The 16646-nt window shown below is 53.2% G+C and overlaps 2 protein-coding genes across 2 annotated transcripts in view; both read left to right on the top strand.

The window, feature by feature from the left end:
* The window catches only part of LOC129510194 (epididymis-specific alpha-mannosidase-like), a 46315-nt gene extending 33539 nt beyond the window's left edge, over nucleotides 1-12776 (top strand). Inside the window, exon 20 of the mRNA XM_055326177.1 lies at nucleotides 12616-12776. Coding sequence (XP_055182152.1) covers nucleotides 12616-12776 — 161 coding nt within the window. The remainder of the gene's footprint in view (nucleotides 1-12615) is intronic.
* A 1056-nt stretch (nucleotides 12777-13832) lies between these two features.
* The window catches only part of LOC129510193 (epididymis-specific alpha-mannosidase-like), a 28173-nt gene continuing 25359 nt past the window's right edge, over nucleotides 13833-16646 (top strand). Inside the window, 3 exon segments of the mRNA XM_055326176.1 lie at nucleotides 13833-13851; nucleotides 14635-14681; nucleotides 15265-15409. Of these exon segments, the coding sequence (XP_055182151.1) occupies nucleotides 13833-13851; nucleotides 14635-14681; nucleotides 15265-15409 (211 nt within the window).

Below are 16646 nucleotides of genomic sequence, written 5' to 3'. Positions count from 1 at the left end.
TGATGCTTAATGAAGGTGCGGCGGGAGAGGGCTTGGTCTGACTCTGCCATTCATAAGCTATTGGCCCTGGCCTGGTCACTCCACCTCTCTGAGCCTCAATTAATTGCATCTCCTAGAGGATTGTTGTGAGCATCAGTGAGATAAGGCATATTGGAGCCATCTCACTAGCCTTATTTCTGTTACAAGTACCACCATCAATACTTACTGAACACCTCTGATGTGTCAGAAACCCCTCTGGAGCTCCCTCGCTTCCAGGTGTGATGTCTGGATCTGGGATGAGCCAGTCACACCCTGACTCACTGTGGCCAACTGGAGGACTCTGGTCAGACTGCAGTTCTGCTGTTGACCTGACACCTTCTTCTGCTATAAAACTCCAACCACAACCTTGACCTTGCAGTTTCCTTAGATACATCTACAGAGGTCTGAATGCCATGGCCAGCACACAGTGGCACCAAAGCAGTGACAGCTGCCATTATTCTCAGGGCCCTTCCCATCAGCTGTGCACTGGTTCCATGCCTTATGGGCAATTCCCCTATAGATCCTCAAATTTCTGGAGAAACACCCCCATAGGGGCTGGTGCATTGTACAGATGCCCTAGAAGCTTCCTGCCTCTATTGAACCCTTTAGAACAAAATCAACAATGTGGATACTTGGTTGACCATTTGGATTTAGCTACCAGTTTGAATGCACGTGGTGAGCCTAAGAGGAAAGCAAAGCCTGGCTTACTTGTACCCAGTTGATGAAGGCCCCCGGGAGAGAGATCACTTGCCACAGTTCCCCAGTGTTTCAGGCACTGGCACCTACCTACATCTCATGATTCATCTTCTGACTGACTCCACATGCAGGGACTTGGGGATCCCTGGAAGAGGAGGGGTCCTCAGAGATGACACAGAAAAAACTGTGGCCAGGGAGGTACAGTGACTTGCTGAAGATCTCTGAGTCAATTACAGGAGAGCTGGGAAGAGAGCCAGGCCCCTGACCCTGGATAAGCATCCACTGCTCTAAGCCTATTTCTTTGCATTGAGGCTATAGGTGCAGAGGAGAGTGGACCCATGGAGGAGAAATATGCCCCACTTTTTTTTTTTTACCTCTGACCCTGAAGACAGTAATTTCCAGAGATAGACAATCCAGACAATCCAGAGATTGTCTCCCAGGGCCTGCAAATCAGGAATATCTGATTTCACACCCACCACACCTTGAAAGCATCTTGTTCATGCAGGTAATTTACCCCGTAGGTCCCCAGCTATACTGCCCCTGGGATGAATTGTAATGCGATTTGGTTTGTTTGTGTCACTCAGGCATTTGTTGAAACACAGGTGCACTAGTAGAGCTTTCTGAAACGAGCTTTCTATACATGCTTTAAAAATATGTGAGTTTTCCCTAACACACTGTGAGAGGTAATAGGCCTGAATTTTGTAGATCAATGTTCTTCAATCCATAACATATTTCCTGGTCCTGAGAAGGGGTGGGTGAACACCTGCAGGCACCAGTGTGGCACTTTGGAAGCCTGTGTGACATTAGACAGCAAGAGCTACAAACACTGTCTTCCTCCCTGATGCAGCATTTTCATTTGGGGGGGACTTATGTTCAGTACATTAGATGAAGAAGGAACAATAAACTCGTATCCCTAAACATACTCACTTGCAGAATTATTTAGCAGTAGAGACTGAACAAAACAAATCTGGAATCAACCCAAAGATGCAACCACAGGGATGTGGTTTTCAGTTATGCGTTTATTTGCTTCTGTTACTTTGTATGAACTTGCTCATTTTGGTACTTACAGACCACAGAGGAAAGGATGTGGCTGGCCAGTGGTGTTTAGTCTCAGAGAGAGACTCTTGCCCACACTTCCTTCTTGTCCACTATGAGAGTCTCTGTGGGGACATATGTGTGCAAGTAAATGCATATCATTTAGGGAAGCATTTGGCTGCAAGTAAGAGAAAAACTGGCTCAATGGACCGCTGATGGCTGGAGCCTAAGGGGCTAAGGTTGAGCCCAAAATGTTAGAGTCTACAGTCCAGAAGTAGTAGTGTAGCTCCATGACATCCTCAGGAGCCAGGCTCCTGCCATCCTCCAGGACTGCCATGCTTGACCCTGGACCAGAGCCCCTCCATTGTATCTGCTTCTCTATCTCAGTAAACCAGTGGGGCTGGGGTGAGGAAAACACTGGGCTTCCTTCTCCCCCTCCTCAGGGGCAATCCACACTGGGGACGTGGAGGTTTTCCTTCTGAGACAGACCCTCCCAAGCATCTGTGCAAGATAGCTCAGCGTCTAAGGAAGGTGAAGATGAGAGTCCATAGGAAAGCCTGTGGGGTAGCAGAGAACACACCCTCATGAAGAGGAACATTCCAGCTTTATGATCCCTAAGACATGGGTCAGTATTTTGGGGTGTGGCCTTCTTGTTCCTGGCCAAGAGGTGGCCGCTGCACACCCAATTACCAACCCGTGGGAGGTTGGGCAGGGGCCAAAGGACAGAACCTCCTTGGATGGCTGTTTCTTTCTTTGGGGGCTCTCTTTCCTGTCAGTCCATGCTCCTGCTTCATGGGACAAGCTGGGTCATCTGAGCTGCTTCCCAGGCCCCACACCCCATGGGGGCGGGGGAGCTACTCTTGTCAGAGGTGTGGAGGTGTGGGGGCAGTTTCCTGCCAGCTACAGCTGAAAACCTTTCCAGCAGCTGGTCTTCGGCCCAAGACCGGAGCTGCAAGCCTCCACCAATGAGGCAGCATTTCTGGGGCCGCTCTGCAGCATCTGTCAGTAGGGAGAACCTGCAGCCCCACAGGAAGAATTTGATCTTCTGGGAAAGACAAAGTCCTCTGGAGCTGAGCTGGTGGAGAAAGTTGGGAGCAGACAGGGGTCCTTCCTTTTTGGTTGGAAATAGGGCCTGAATTGCCCCCCCCCTCCAGCTGGCTTCAAAGCTCTTTGGAAGACAATGAGTGCCTCCTTCAGGCTTCACATACCTGGGAGGCTGGGGTGAAGTGGGGGGCTGGGGGAAGAGCCACACCCCAGTGGGGAAGCCATTGCAGACCTGAGAGTGACTTTCATATAGGCAAGGATGGTGTCTCTGTGAAGGCATGGCCCTCTGTCCCCTACCTGCCCCAGACAGACACTTGACCAGACCGAGCAAACTCTGCTGCTGTTTCCATGGGTTGGACGTTTGCTAAGGAAGAAATGTGCCCTTTTCTGTGCTAAGATTCTGCAGGGTTCTTCTGTCCATGTTAAGTGGAGCTGCAAGACGCAGCAAGTTAGGTACCATTCAGGACGATAGACAAACCCACCTCATCAGACAAAAGGAGGGAGCTGACCTCTGCAAATCTCTTCTAGAACAAGTGTTTCACTAAACGCCACCTCCTCGGGCTTAGTCGAGCCTCAAGTTCAACAATCCTTGGGAATATCGCATATCTGTCCCCACACAAAGGAAGCTGTCTTAGTCGACAGACCTGCAGAGGGAAACCTGACTTTATGTAAGACATAGAATAGAGTGCGGGTCTGCCTTCCACCATGAGGTGCTGGCTGCATAACCACCGCCTAAGCTTCCCTGCAGTGGTTTAGCGCAGCGTCACCGCACCTCTGGACTTTGCCTAGCCTTCGCTGGCACCCTGAGCCACACTCCCTCTAGGATCTGGGTTCACAGTGGTGTCTTTTCAACCCAGGGATGAAGTACAGGTGACAGGAATGATGCTTTTGTGTTTCCCAGGCACAGACATCATCCTTCCTTTGTCCACTGTTGGCCCTATCCTTTCATGCACACGGATAATATATCACATATGTAACAGTATACAACACACAGATCTCCCTCTCTGTCTATACAAAACCTACATGCACATAAAAGTAATGAAATTAATTTCTGTGCATTCACTCCGCCCCCAGGTTGAGATAGAATATTCTAGGACACTTGAAGCCCCCTACGGCCCTCCCCTTGAAGCAGGAGTTCACTGGGATCTCATCCACTTCACCTTCTAAGGCAACCACCATATGGAACATTCCATCAACAAGTCCATAGCTTTCTTTATTGTCAGTGTTTCTAAAGGATGCATCATTCAGCTTTGCCTGGTTTTGCAATCTAAATGAAAGAGAGCAGGTCTTGCTTTTGGCCACCGGACAGTTTTTGAACACTTTGTGTTTTGAAAACTCTGTGATGCTATGTACCCCTAAAGGTCACTCATTTTCCCTGGCCCATGGCATTTCATCTCATAAAAAAACCACACTTCCCTTATCTAGTTTACTGTTGATGCATATCTGGGAAGCTCCCCATTTTTGGTGTTACCGGGTTTGGCCCTATCTCCTGGTGCACATGCCAAGAATTTCATATGCTCAGGAGCAGATCCACTGACCCATAGAGCATGAGTGAGTTCAGTTTTTCCAGGTAGCTGCATACTGTTTTTGCAAAGTGGCCACCAGCTCTGGAAAGCAAGAAATTGCAGCCATTCAAGCCAGGTGCTGCACAGGGGGATGGGGCAGAGAGGAGCTATCCGCAGTCCTTCCATGGGGATTGGGACAAGTGGCCATGGAGCTGGTCTCTGCCTCCCCCAGGAGAACAGTAGACCCTGGTAGTCACGACAGAGTTGTCCTCCTGCTGCAGGACCTTGGGATGATCTGAGTCCCTGTGGCCACTTGTCAACTTGCAAGTTGTGGAGGTGAGGTGGGAACAAGCACAGCATGCTGAGTGCAGTGCCTGACCCATTGGATGCTCAAAAAAACCCAGCTCTAATTATTTCATTTCCCTGTGTATGCCTCATCTCTCAGCTCCTCTCCCTTTCTCCTTCTCTCTCAGTACCTCTATCTCCATGTGTGTGTTGGGGCATCTTCCCACACATACAAGTGGGGTCCCCACTTGTCACTGAGGAGCATAGTTCTTCACAGCCCTCCACTAAAGCATCCCACACACAGGCCATCATTTAGGAAGCCCACTTCCTACTGTTGGACATCCAGGCTATTTTCACTTTTCTTAATTATAAATATGTGCAACCATTTCACCTTTGAAATGTATTGAGACACAAACAACATGGCTAGAGAATCTTAAAAATCTCCTAGGTGGCTCAACAGTTGAGCGTTTGCCTTCGGCTCAGGGTGTGATCCCAGGGTCCTGGGATTGAGTCCCACATCAGGCTCCCTGCAGGGAGCCTGTTCTCTCTCTGCCTGTGTCTCTGCCTCTCTCTGTGTCTCTCATGAATAAATAAATAAAATATTTTTTATAAAATCTTCCATCCTGCATTTGGATACCATCATCAATCATGGACCGTAGGCCTCAGGGCCATTCAGCCTTAAGTACCATTAACATTACAGTTAACTCCCCATCCCCATTCCCCTAGTCCCCAGGACTGCTCTGGACAGGGCCCCAGGGCAGCTAGTGGAGGCGCCATGAGCACCAGGCCCCAGCACCTCAGGAGGCCATGACTTTGTGAGGATGACAGCCAAGCTGACTCCCTTCCCACATTTTCTGTGTCACTCTATTGGCTTTTTCATAGGAGGTTGGCAGGCTCCACAGTCTAGGACCACGTTCAAAGATTATATACCCCAAGTTGAGCAGATTTGGCCGTGGCCAACACCACTGTTTATTCTTTATCTGATCATGCTCTTCTAGGCCATGGGAGTGTGTTCATATGACTTCTCCATTTATACCCAAGGATGCTTCTGAATTCCAGAGCATCACATGCCTTTCAAGCACAAGTGAGGTCATTCCAAAATTTACTTTTGCAAGCCTGGATGAATTCTGTGTCATCAACCCTTGATCAGGAGATGTCTTCTCATTCTCCTGCTGGAGGTGGGCTAGTCCGCCTTGTGGGCTGGGCTGAGGGTCTGAGGCATGTAGCTGCTCCACATGTTATGTAAAGTGTAAAGCATGATATGGGGGGAGACAGCATGGAGGGCAGGGGGAAGCCAGTGGATAGGACAGCCAGTCAGGATGGGGTGCCACCCAGGGGGCCTCTGTACCTGACCCAGGTAAGGCCCCCACATCCATTTCTTTGCTGGTTCCACTGGGAATCCCAGCTGCCTCTGTCTGCTCCCTTCATCTCACACCAGCTTGGTGGGTACCCTCATGTGCCCCAGAGTGGCATCCTATATGTGAGCCTCAGTACCCACATGCTGGCTTCCTGCACAGCAGACAGGCAGTGGTGGATTCAGGCAGCCACATCATTTGCTCTCCACTCCCCCCTGGACACCACCCAGCTGGTGTGTGGGCCATGCTCCGGGCTTGTGCATCAGCTTCCAGCTAATGGCCTTTAGCAGCATTGGCTCATTTCCTAATCTGGAAAATGGGAATCATTCCTGCCTCCCAGGATTGCTTCAAGGATTCTATGAGGCCAGGGAATAACAAGCACCATCTGGTATCAGCATTTAACAAAGTCTCCTTGCAGCCTCATGGTACCAGCCCTGCCTCTTCTGAGGCATCATGCTTCTTTGCCTCCTACAAGCACAGAAGAGAGTTGTTACTTTTTTTAGGTTCCCAGCAGCTAAACCCTCTTAGTCTGGAAATCCTCTGCCTTATGAATCTGAGCTCACCTCCCACTAGAGGAATGGAGTAGAAGATGCCCCCCTTGCAGCTAGGGCACATGTATGTGACTTGGGCCCTACCCACCCAATGCACCTGCCTAGGACTTTGGCTGGGAAGCCAGTGAGGTGACAAAACAGGGACAGGGGTGGAGGCACCATATGGGGGCCAGGGGAGGGTCCCCAGTAGTGGAGGCAGCCATGGAAAACACTGTGGACTTAGTGGTCCCTTCCCTTTGCAGCCTCAGAGATGTAAAGGCCTAGTTCTAGAGGATAAATGTATTTTCAAAGAACCAGCAAATGTGGCAGCAGCCCCTCAGGGACCCACAACGTGGTTCGCCTGCGGGTCAGAATTTCAGAACCAGGGACAGCGGCCGCCTTAGGCCCATGGCGCCCTCTCGTGGCCGTCATAAGAAAGAGCAGGGCAAGACAGGAGCTTTCCCAGCTCCTCAGCCCCATCCCTGAAAAGTTGCAGAAACGAGGAGGGAAGGGGGAAGAAATGGGAGGACAGGAATGGCAAAGGTCCTAAACATGGAAGGGCACGGTCACTCCCAATGTGTCCAATGGCTCACTTCACCTGAAAACCTTGGCGGGGGAGGGGAGGGCTCAGATTTAGGTTTATGGAAACTATTACTCACACTCAACATTGGAATCACTCAGATTCAACAATTACCACCATTCTGCTGCCCTGGCTTCATTCCTCCCTTTTCCCTCAGGCTCATTTTCTTTTTCTGGAGAATTTAAATTACAACCACCCCCTTCTCTTCAGCAGGCTTATTTCTTACACAATCACAGAGCCATCATCATGCCAGGAACACAATCATTCCTTGGATCATCCAGTAGAGCCCCTGATCTAATCTTTCTGGCACTCTGCAGCCCCTCCCCATTTTACCTCAGCCATGCCTGCGCCCCTGATGCAACCTTGTATGTGTACCCGTCCTTTCCTGCAAGGTGCTCAGTGGTCTTGGAATGAATAAATATATGCAGCTCCTCCTGGTGGCAGTGGCAAGGCTCAGCCGGGCACTGCAGTAGCCTCCAAAGTCCTCTCCTGCTTTCCACCTTGACCCCCAAAGCCACGCTCCACAGAGCATGAAGGGAGATCTTGTATCACCACTGACCCCTCTCCAGCTAAATCCCTGCCCTCACCCCTCGCTCTCTGCTCCAGCCACACTGACCTCCTCACTGCTCCAGACTATGCCAAGCTCATTTCACTCCCAGGCTTACACCTGCTGTGACCTCTGCCTGGGACTCCCTTCCTTGCATCCTTCTTAATATTGAGATCCTAGCTAAAAGGTCACCTCCTCCGAGAGGCCTTGGATGACCACCCTCCATCTGGAGCTGCCTGTCCCTGGATCCTCCTCCTCATTTTATACTGTTCTTATATTTGACACCATTGGAAACCATCTGATTTATATAAAGAACTTATCAAACTCAACACCCAAACAACAAACAATCCAGTCAAGAAATGGGCAGAAAATATGAACATACATTTCTCCAGTGAAGACCTACACATAGCCAATAAGCACATGAAAAAATGCTCCATATCACTGGGCATCAGGGAAAAGCAAATCAAAACCACCATGAGATACCACCTCACACCAATGAGAATGGCTAAAATGAGCAAGACAGGAAACAACAAATATTGGCAACAATGTGGAAAAGGGGAAACCTTCTTACATTTTTGGTGGGAACACAAGCTGGTGCGACCACTCTGAAAAACAGTGTGGAAGTTCCTCGAGAAGTGAATGATAGAGCTACCCTATGACCCAGCAATTGCACTACTGGGTATTTACCCCAAAGATACAAAAGTAGTGAAACAATGGGACACCTGCACCCCAGTGTTCACAGCAGCAATGTCCACAATAGCCAAACTGTGGGAGGAGCCTCAATGTCCTTTCACAGATGAACGGATGAAGGATATGTGGTGTATATAGAAAATGGAATATTACTCAGCCATCAGAAAGGATGAATACCTACTATTTACCCTGAAGTGGGTGGAACTAGAGAGTATTATGCTGAGTGAAATAAGTCAATCAGAGAAGGACAATCATTATATGGTTTTAGTCATATGTGGAATATAAGAAATAGAGCAAGGGACCATAAGGGAAGGAGTGGTAACTGAATGGGGAAAAAATAGAGAGGAAGACAAACCATGAGAGACTCCTAACTCTGCGAAACAAACAAAGGGTTGCAGAAGGGGAGGTGGGTAGGAGGGTGGGGTAACTGGGTGACAGGCATTAAGGAGAGCACATGATGGGATGAGCACCAGGTGTTACACTATATGTTGGCAAACTGAATTTAAATAAAATAATAAAATTTTTTAAAAGGGAAGCATCTTATCAGTCAACTCTTCTTACCTCTCTTGAGAGCAGGGGCCCTGTCGCGTTGCTCACTACAATTTCCCCAGGGCGTGGGACAGTGCATGGCCTGAACTGATACCGCTCTCACATGAATGAGTGAACAAATGAATGGATAAGGAAGTGCATGATGAACACAGATGCTCATTAAATACAGCCCTTGCTACACTGACTCCCCCAGGCCTGCTTCAGCAGCATGAACCTGTGACACCTGACACACACCTTGGTGAGTACATGGTGGTGGAGAGCAACTCTACTTCCACGTTTACATGATAGAACACTCTGCTCTTCACAGCTATGGGTTGTTGGACCAACGCGGAATCTTTCTGTACAATGGGGTAGTCAGCACACTTGCCTAAGAGGACCTTGGAGGGGGTGAACATGAGTTAGCATGTGAAGCATGCAGATGAGCGTGTGGAATGGACCAGGGCTATCACAAGTGCTGTGTCACTGTCCCTGTGTGTGATGATCTCCAGAGGATTTGCTGGTCACTGTGGCACCCAGGACATCAGGGCCCCTTCCTGCCCCTCACAGACCCTGTCATCCTGGGTAAAATGCTTGGCTCCCAAATCTGCAAAAGGAGAACTCTAATACCTGCCTCCTTCCCGCTATGTGGACAGACCACCAGGTCTGGAGCCAAGAGCCCTGGGCTCAGGTGTGGCTCTACCACCTGTTGGTCAAGTAACCTTTCTCTCTGGCCTCCATCCTGGTCTCTCACAGGATAACCAAGGAGGCAGCTCATTGCACTGTGGTCTAATTGGAGCTAACGTATTAGCTTTAGGGGTGATCTACTCTCACAGCACACAATCGGCCCCACACTGGGTGTGGTGGCTGTTACTAAACCTGCCCTTGCAGTTCTCACGTGACTGCTGCTGTGAGTACCAGGCTTATTTCACAAACCATAGTTTCCAGGGGAATGTCCTATGGAATGCCCCAAATCATGACTGATGAGGGATCAAGTCGTTCAAGGTCTTATCTAGGCAGGTTGGGTGCCATTTTCAATAATCTCGTTATTACATGTGACTCCGCTGGATTCCAGTTTGAAGCAGCCACCCAACTTCTCTTAGGTAATCAGGATCTGTTCCCCATCCCACAGTGCCCCTTCTCTAGCAGGCAATCCAGCAGCTGGGACCCAGAAATGTACACAGGGAGACTGCCACGTGTACACCAACGAGCCCTGCTACACCAAAGGTCACCAGAGAACCCCCAGAAGCTGGGAGAGGCCCACAACAGATTCTGCTCACAGCCTCCGACAGATCCAAGCCTGCAGACCTCTTGATCTTGGACTTCTGACCCCAGAAGTGTGAGACAACTGTTCCCTGTTGTTGAAGCTGCCCAGGGTGAGGTCCTCTGTCAAGGCTGCTCTAGCAAACTGACGCCAAGATCAGATGTCTTAGATTGCCCCGTGTCATTGCTAGCACCTTTTTCATCCTGCAAAGCACCCCAGTGCGTAAGACAGGAACAGGATACCCCAGCCTCTGTGAACAAGAGGGGCCACTCCTGACTCCACCCTGGTTCTCCAACCCGGGCCTGTGGCATGAAGGTGACAGCACAACACAGTCACCCCCGGTTTGTGGTCTCTGTTCTTGCTGTAGGAAAGCACCACTTACAGGGCGTGGCTTTGCACCTGGAGCAGACTGAAGGGCAGCTGCTGCATACTGGCTGTTAGACCTTAGGCAGGTCACTTTACCTCTTTGAGCCTCAGGAAGATGGAGCAGCAAGAGCGTCTCTTTTGTAGGATGTTGTGGGGATGAAAGCAGTTCACACAGGGAAAATCCTCGTGGAGCGCCCACCCTACCATCTGCTCCTCGGCAGCAGTTGCTAGCATCAGATGCTGCAGCCCCCTCACCAGCAATCACCACCAGGGGCTGGAGCACTACCAGGTTCGAGGGTGTGCGACCACAGGGCCCTGTGCTCAGAACGGGCCCGTGCTGGGAGTTTCCTTCTCTGTGATCACAGGCAAGAAATTCCTCATCATTTAGGGTTGCATTTGTTTTGCCAGCAAATCCAATGGAACTGAGCATGCACGGGGGCTTGGAACCTCGGCTCAAGCGTGGTCTCAGCACAGGTCCTCGGCTACTGGCTTACCCGCCCCCCCCCCCGGGACCCAGGACCCCACCCTCCCTGCTCTTCTCTGTCCTTTGCTCCAGTGTCCCTGGCAGGCCCAAAATGAGATGGAAGCTGGGGGGGGGGGGGGATAGGTGAGACGCCTGCGTCCCAGGGTGTCTCACCCCCAGCAGGCAGCTCTGCCAGGAGGTACAGGCACCCAGCAGCATTGGCAAGATGCCCACCAAGGACGGCGTGTGGCCTGTCCTTCGTGTGGTGGGGCAGTGTGCCCGCGGGAAGGGGAGGTGGCCGGTGACATCTCCTGGGCGGCCAGGGCACATCAGCTTGTCAGCTGGCAGAAGGGACCAGACACCTCCAGGACAGTGAGACTCTGCACCCAACCACCAGTATCCCTGTAGCCATGCGACACAACACTGAATAGCAAATGGAAACAGCAAGATGTGGGAACATGAGGACGTTTGCACGAGGGCCCAGAAGAAAAGCAAAAGTGTTTCACTGAGTGATTTCAAGCACCCGTTCACCTGCAGTTGAAGCCATAGCTCCTCGTTTTACACCAGGCCCCACGAATGATGTAGCTGATCCTGGGTTGGCAGAAAGCAGGAGGGGACTTGGACCTTTTGCTCCAACCCTCCCAGGGCGACGACCATGCAGGACCCCAGCCCCGCCAGGAGCAGAAACTAGGGAGGCTCAGAGGGAGGAAGACAAGGCTCTCGGGACCGGCTGCCCACCCCATGGCGAGCCGAGGAGGACGAGGAGCCAGCCATTCACCCACGCATAACCCTTGCTCACGCCTGCACTTGGCTAGGGGAGTTCTGTCCACGACTGCACAGCTAAAGTTACCATCATCACCAACAGGAAGAGTCCTGGTCCTGCAGACGGGAAGCGTGTGGACCCTGCCCCCAAAGGAAGGGCTGAGGAAGATTTCTAGAGGCGAGGGCACCTGAGACAGGGTAGGTGAGAAAGATCTCCCAGGTGGGAGGGAGACCCTTAGGCCTCAGGAAGTAGATGAGCAATGCCACGAGGGCCTTCCGTGTGGCCAGGCATGGTGGGGAGCAGGTGGGGGACGATGAGGCTGGGGACACAGCCAGCGCAGCCCATCAGCTCAGAGAGCAGCCCCAGGAGCCTGCCTGTGGCTATGCGGAACCTCAGTCCCAGCCACAGCTTCTCGCCTCTGCTTGCTGGCCAGTCTCTTATGACAGCAAACACGGGCCAAGGAGACCCGACCCTAAGAAAAGCAGGGACTTGGGAGCTCTGCCCCTGCGGGCCAGGTGGCCTTGGGCAAGCTGCTTCCCCTCCCTGGGCCTCTGTTCCTGCTCCGTGCAATGGGAGCCAGGGCGCAGGGGCAGCAGGCCGTGGTGAGGACTCAGTGGGATGGTGTTTGAAAGCCCTTGGACACGCAGGGCACCATGGCTCGGCTGTCACATCAGGTGATGTAGGCCACCCCTCTGCACAGGCTGTGTCCATTGTGTCCTCCGTACTTCGGGTCGCCTGCCTTGGAGGCCACCCGAGAGAAAGGAAGATAGGAGAGTGCAGAAGCTCCCATCATGGCCACTCCCCACCTGCAGGCAACGCTGCCCTGCAGTGCAGAGGAGAAGTGAGGTCCTGAGGCGGTGAGTGATTCGCCTCAGGACACAGGCTAGGCAGGGGAGGGGTCTGGGTGGGCCAGTCCAGCCCACTTGCCACCCCTGCTCCTCCCATACAGAGCCCCAGTGGAGGCTCAACAGCAGGGAGGCCGAGGCCCCCTGCTCAGCAGCTCAGGAGCCAGCCCTCCTCGAGAGGCCTGTAGGGGAGGGGGACATGGCCCCCTCAGCCAGGCCCTCAGGGGCAGCGCTGTTCATGGGGCTGTCACTGGCGGGGACCTGACTCAGAGGGATGGGAAGAGGCCGGGATGGAGCCACCTGCATGGATCGCCACCAGCTCTGGCCCCACAGAGAGGTGGGCTCTCCATGTCTGTCCCCTGAGGCTCAGAGAGGTCGGCACAGACCACAGCACAGCACATCCCCACCCAGTGTGAGGGCTCCCTTGTGACCCCCCCTACCCAAGACCATGGGCTTCAGAACAACCGTTTCTAAGCCCAGCAGAGGCCACACTGCGGGGTGATGGCACCAATACCTGACTGGGCTCTCTCCATCCTACTTATAGCCCGCAAAGTAGGTCTAGGTGGACAACCAGCCAACTCCTCAGCACCCGGGCCTCTTGGCCACCCCACCCAGCTCCCTGGATCACTCTGTTTTTCTGCCCCGTAGCCCGTGACCCTTCCATCTTCCTTCCTGGACTTGGAGGCACACAGTTCCTTCACCCCCTTGTCCAGGTAAGCCTCTGCGATTTCCAGGAGCCCTCAAATAACTGGAGCAGCTCCCCCGTGGGCAGCACCCACCAAGGCCAAGGCCTGACTTCCACTGCAAGGGCATCCTGAAGCAGCACATCTCCTGTTCTCTGGCCTCCCAACCCAGAGCCTGGCACAGAAGCAGAAAAGGGTTTATTAAGGGATAAAAATCTAATAATATGTCCAAGGAGCAGCCAGCCCCAGAGCCCAGAGAGGGGAGACCTGCTGTTTGTTAGTGAGTACACGTGTTGACTCAGACACAGATGGTCACTTTACTTTCCAGATGACTTAACAAAACCTCCAATAGACCAAAACATCTCCATTTCACAGGTCAGAACCCTGAGGCTGTTAGGCAGCAGGGGTTGTGCCCATGCCCTGATCAAGGTGGAGTGAATTGATTCTATGAGGTGACAGGTGGGGTTGGGAGGTGTACTGGACTGAACTTCATACCTTGCACACTGGAGACCACCCAGGTCCTCCAGGGAATAGGGGTCACGACCATGTCATACAATCACCTTCACATGCACTTCAGGGAGAAAGGCAGAGCTCCTCCTTATTCAGGTTTGAATCCTGCAGCAGCCCTACAAAGCCTCATGGCGGGCCGAGCTGTGGGTGAGGACGATGTGAACCACAAACACATAATAGGGTCTAACAGAGTGAATGCTATGACGCAAGGGTGGGAGGCCAAAAGGGGTCTCTGAGAGCCTTTCAGCAAGACAGAGAGGGAAAGAGGTGCTTCCCAGGCAGGGAACAGCATGGACAAAGGGCCTGAGGCAGGAAAGGCTGGAGGTGCTTGGAGAATGTGGCCAGGCAGCGCTGGTGGAAGGAGGAATCTGGCTCACTGCAGCTGGATGAACCACAGCAGCCAGAACACGGCAGAGGGAACGAACGGGTCATGAGGATGGGAAGCAGTGGGCCCAACAGCAGCTGCCGGAAGGAATGGAGTCCAGGGGGTGGGGGCTGAGGCCTCAGATTTGTCCAGGATACTGGGCTGGTGACTTGATATTGTCACCCAGGCCGCCTCCAGCTCCTTTGTGGGAAGAGGCAGGAAACCCAGTAGAGAACAAACAGTCTCTGGGATTAGGGATTCGGTAACTTTCTGAGGTCATTGCTAAGTGGGCAGCTGGACTCATCAGGAGAGAGAAGCAGCAGGAGGATGTGACTCTGGGCAGTGGGGGAGTCTGGTCCTGGACTCACTGGGCAGCCTCTGGGGGACACTTGCCTGCCTGTGGAGATGGCTTAAGGGGGGAACGAGCTTGCACCCCTCAGTTACAGAGGAGGAAACTGAGGCCCAGAGAGGGTTGGTGACTTGCCTGAGGGCACCAGGAATGACATGCCCCCCACCCACTCCTGAAGCCCCTCAGCCCAGGCTCATTCACTCCTTTCAAGGAGCAGGTCTGGGCACCGCCGTGTGCCAGCCTGGAGACAGCTATGAGAAACAGGTGCGGCTGCATCCTGGGGGCCGCCAGCCAGGGGGGGGAGGTGGGCAGGCAGGTGCCCAGGACCAGCCAGGGGGCCGGGGGCAGCTCCTTTCAGCTTCTGGTCTCAACACCGGCTCCCCTCATCTCAGCCCAGGCAGGCTCCGAGGGCACCCTGGACCCCCTCCCCTGTCACCCCATGGCTGCACTGAGCTGCCTCCCTCAACACCCTGAGGGCCTGCACCATGCCTCCTCGGGAAGCCGTCCCTGATCCCTGGTTCAGGCTGGCACATCCTCCTGCCCACGTCATGTGTCATGGTCTGGAACGTCATCTCTGTCCCGAGAACAGCAGGATCTCAGCAGAGGTGGGAGGGTCATGAGGCCCTCTCAGGCCCAGCAGGCACTGGGTGTCCAGCACCTACAGGGTACCCGGGGTCCTCCACGTGAGCAGCAGAGGAAGAAGCAGAGGAAGAGCCCTGGGCGGATGCCTCCAGGGGGTGGCGGGGCCCAGGGACACGATGTCACTCTAGAGTTTGCTCCTGGAGCCTTGGGGCCAAGAGTCCAGGAGCCTCCCCAAGGGCTGGTGTGACGGCGGCCCCCTCCCCAGGAGAGCCTGCGGGCCTATGCTGCCAACGTCTATACCACGGTGGTGGAGCAGCTGATGCTCCAGAAGCAGCGCAGGTTCATCGCCGTGGAGCAGGAGTACTTCCGGCTGTGGTGGGATGGCATCGCCTCCTACAGGCAGAAACGCCAGGACCCCCGCCTGCAGGGGCCTCCTGGGGGTGGTGGGGAGCCCGGGCAGGCACCCAGGGTGCCAGGGGGTGTGTGGCTTGAAGCTCAGGCCCAGACACACTGGGCGGTTCCCAGGCTTGTTACCTCAGATTTGTGCTCAGACCCCGCCCCCAGGACAGGTTGGGGGTTTTTTGTTTTCTTTTTTTTATTATTTTTAATTATTTATGATAGTCACACACAGAGAAAGAGAGAGAGGCAGAGACATAGGCAGAGGGAGAAGCAGGCTCCATGCACCAGGAGCCCGACGTGGGATTCGATCCCAGGTCTCCAGGATTGCGCCCTGGGCCAAAGGCAGGTGCTAAATCGCTGCGCCACCCAGGGATCCCCTGTTTTCTTTCGTTTTGTTTTGTTTTTTATAAATGTATTTTTTATTGGTGTTCAATTTGCCAACATATAGAATAACACCCAGTGCTCATCCCGTCAAGAGCCCCCCTCAGTGCCCGTCACCCATCACCCCACCCCCCACCCACCTCCCCTTCCCCCACCCCTAGTTCGTTTCCCAGAGTTAGGAGTCTTTATGTTCTGTCTCCCTTTCTGATATTTCCCACACATTTTTTCTCCTTTCCCCTTTATTCCCTGTCACTATTTTTTATATTCCCCAAGTGAATGAGACCATATAATGTTTGTCCTTCTCCGATTGACTTACTTCACTCAGCATAATACCCTCCAGTTCCATCCACGTCGAAGCAAATAGGGGGTATTTGTCGTTTCTAATGGCTGAGGAATATTCCACTGTACACATAGACCACATCTTCTTTATCCATTCATCTTTCAATGGACACCGAGGCTCCTTCCACAGTCTGGCTATTGTGGACACCTGCACCCCGATGTTTATAGCCGCAATGTCCACAATAGACAGGTTGGGTTTTAATCAGCCTCGTGGTGATAGGTGTAAAGTGTCAGCCTGGCAAGCCAACCGGGCACTCAGCTGGTGCTGAATGGGGTCACTTCTGACCTCAGCACTCCGGAGGGGCCCTAACCCCACCTCCTGCATCACCGACCCCACCGACCCCTGGCCCCACGGGCACGCAGCTGGCTGCCCTCCCAGCTGCCACAGTCCCTGAGTTAGTGGGCTGCAGGAGGCATCACAGGCTGCAGGAGGCATCACAGAGGCCTCACCCCACAGGGAGGCAGCCTGGGACCCAGCTCCGCCTGAGGCAGGGGTGCACGCTGTGAGCTGGGGGGCCCGCCTGCGCA

This window comes from Nyctereutes procyonoides, unplaced genomic scaffold, assembly GCF_905146905.1.
Source record: "Nyctereutes procyonoides isolate TBG_1078 unplaced genomic scaffold, NYPRO_anot_genome, whole genome shotgun sequence".
Taxonomy (NCBI): Eukaryota; Metazoa; Chordata; class Mammalia; order Carnivora; family Canidae; genus Nyctereutes; species Nyctereutes procyonoides.
The sequence above is the reverse complement of the archived record's forward strand: the minus strand, read 5'-3'. Positions and strand labels throughout refer to the sequence as shown.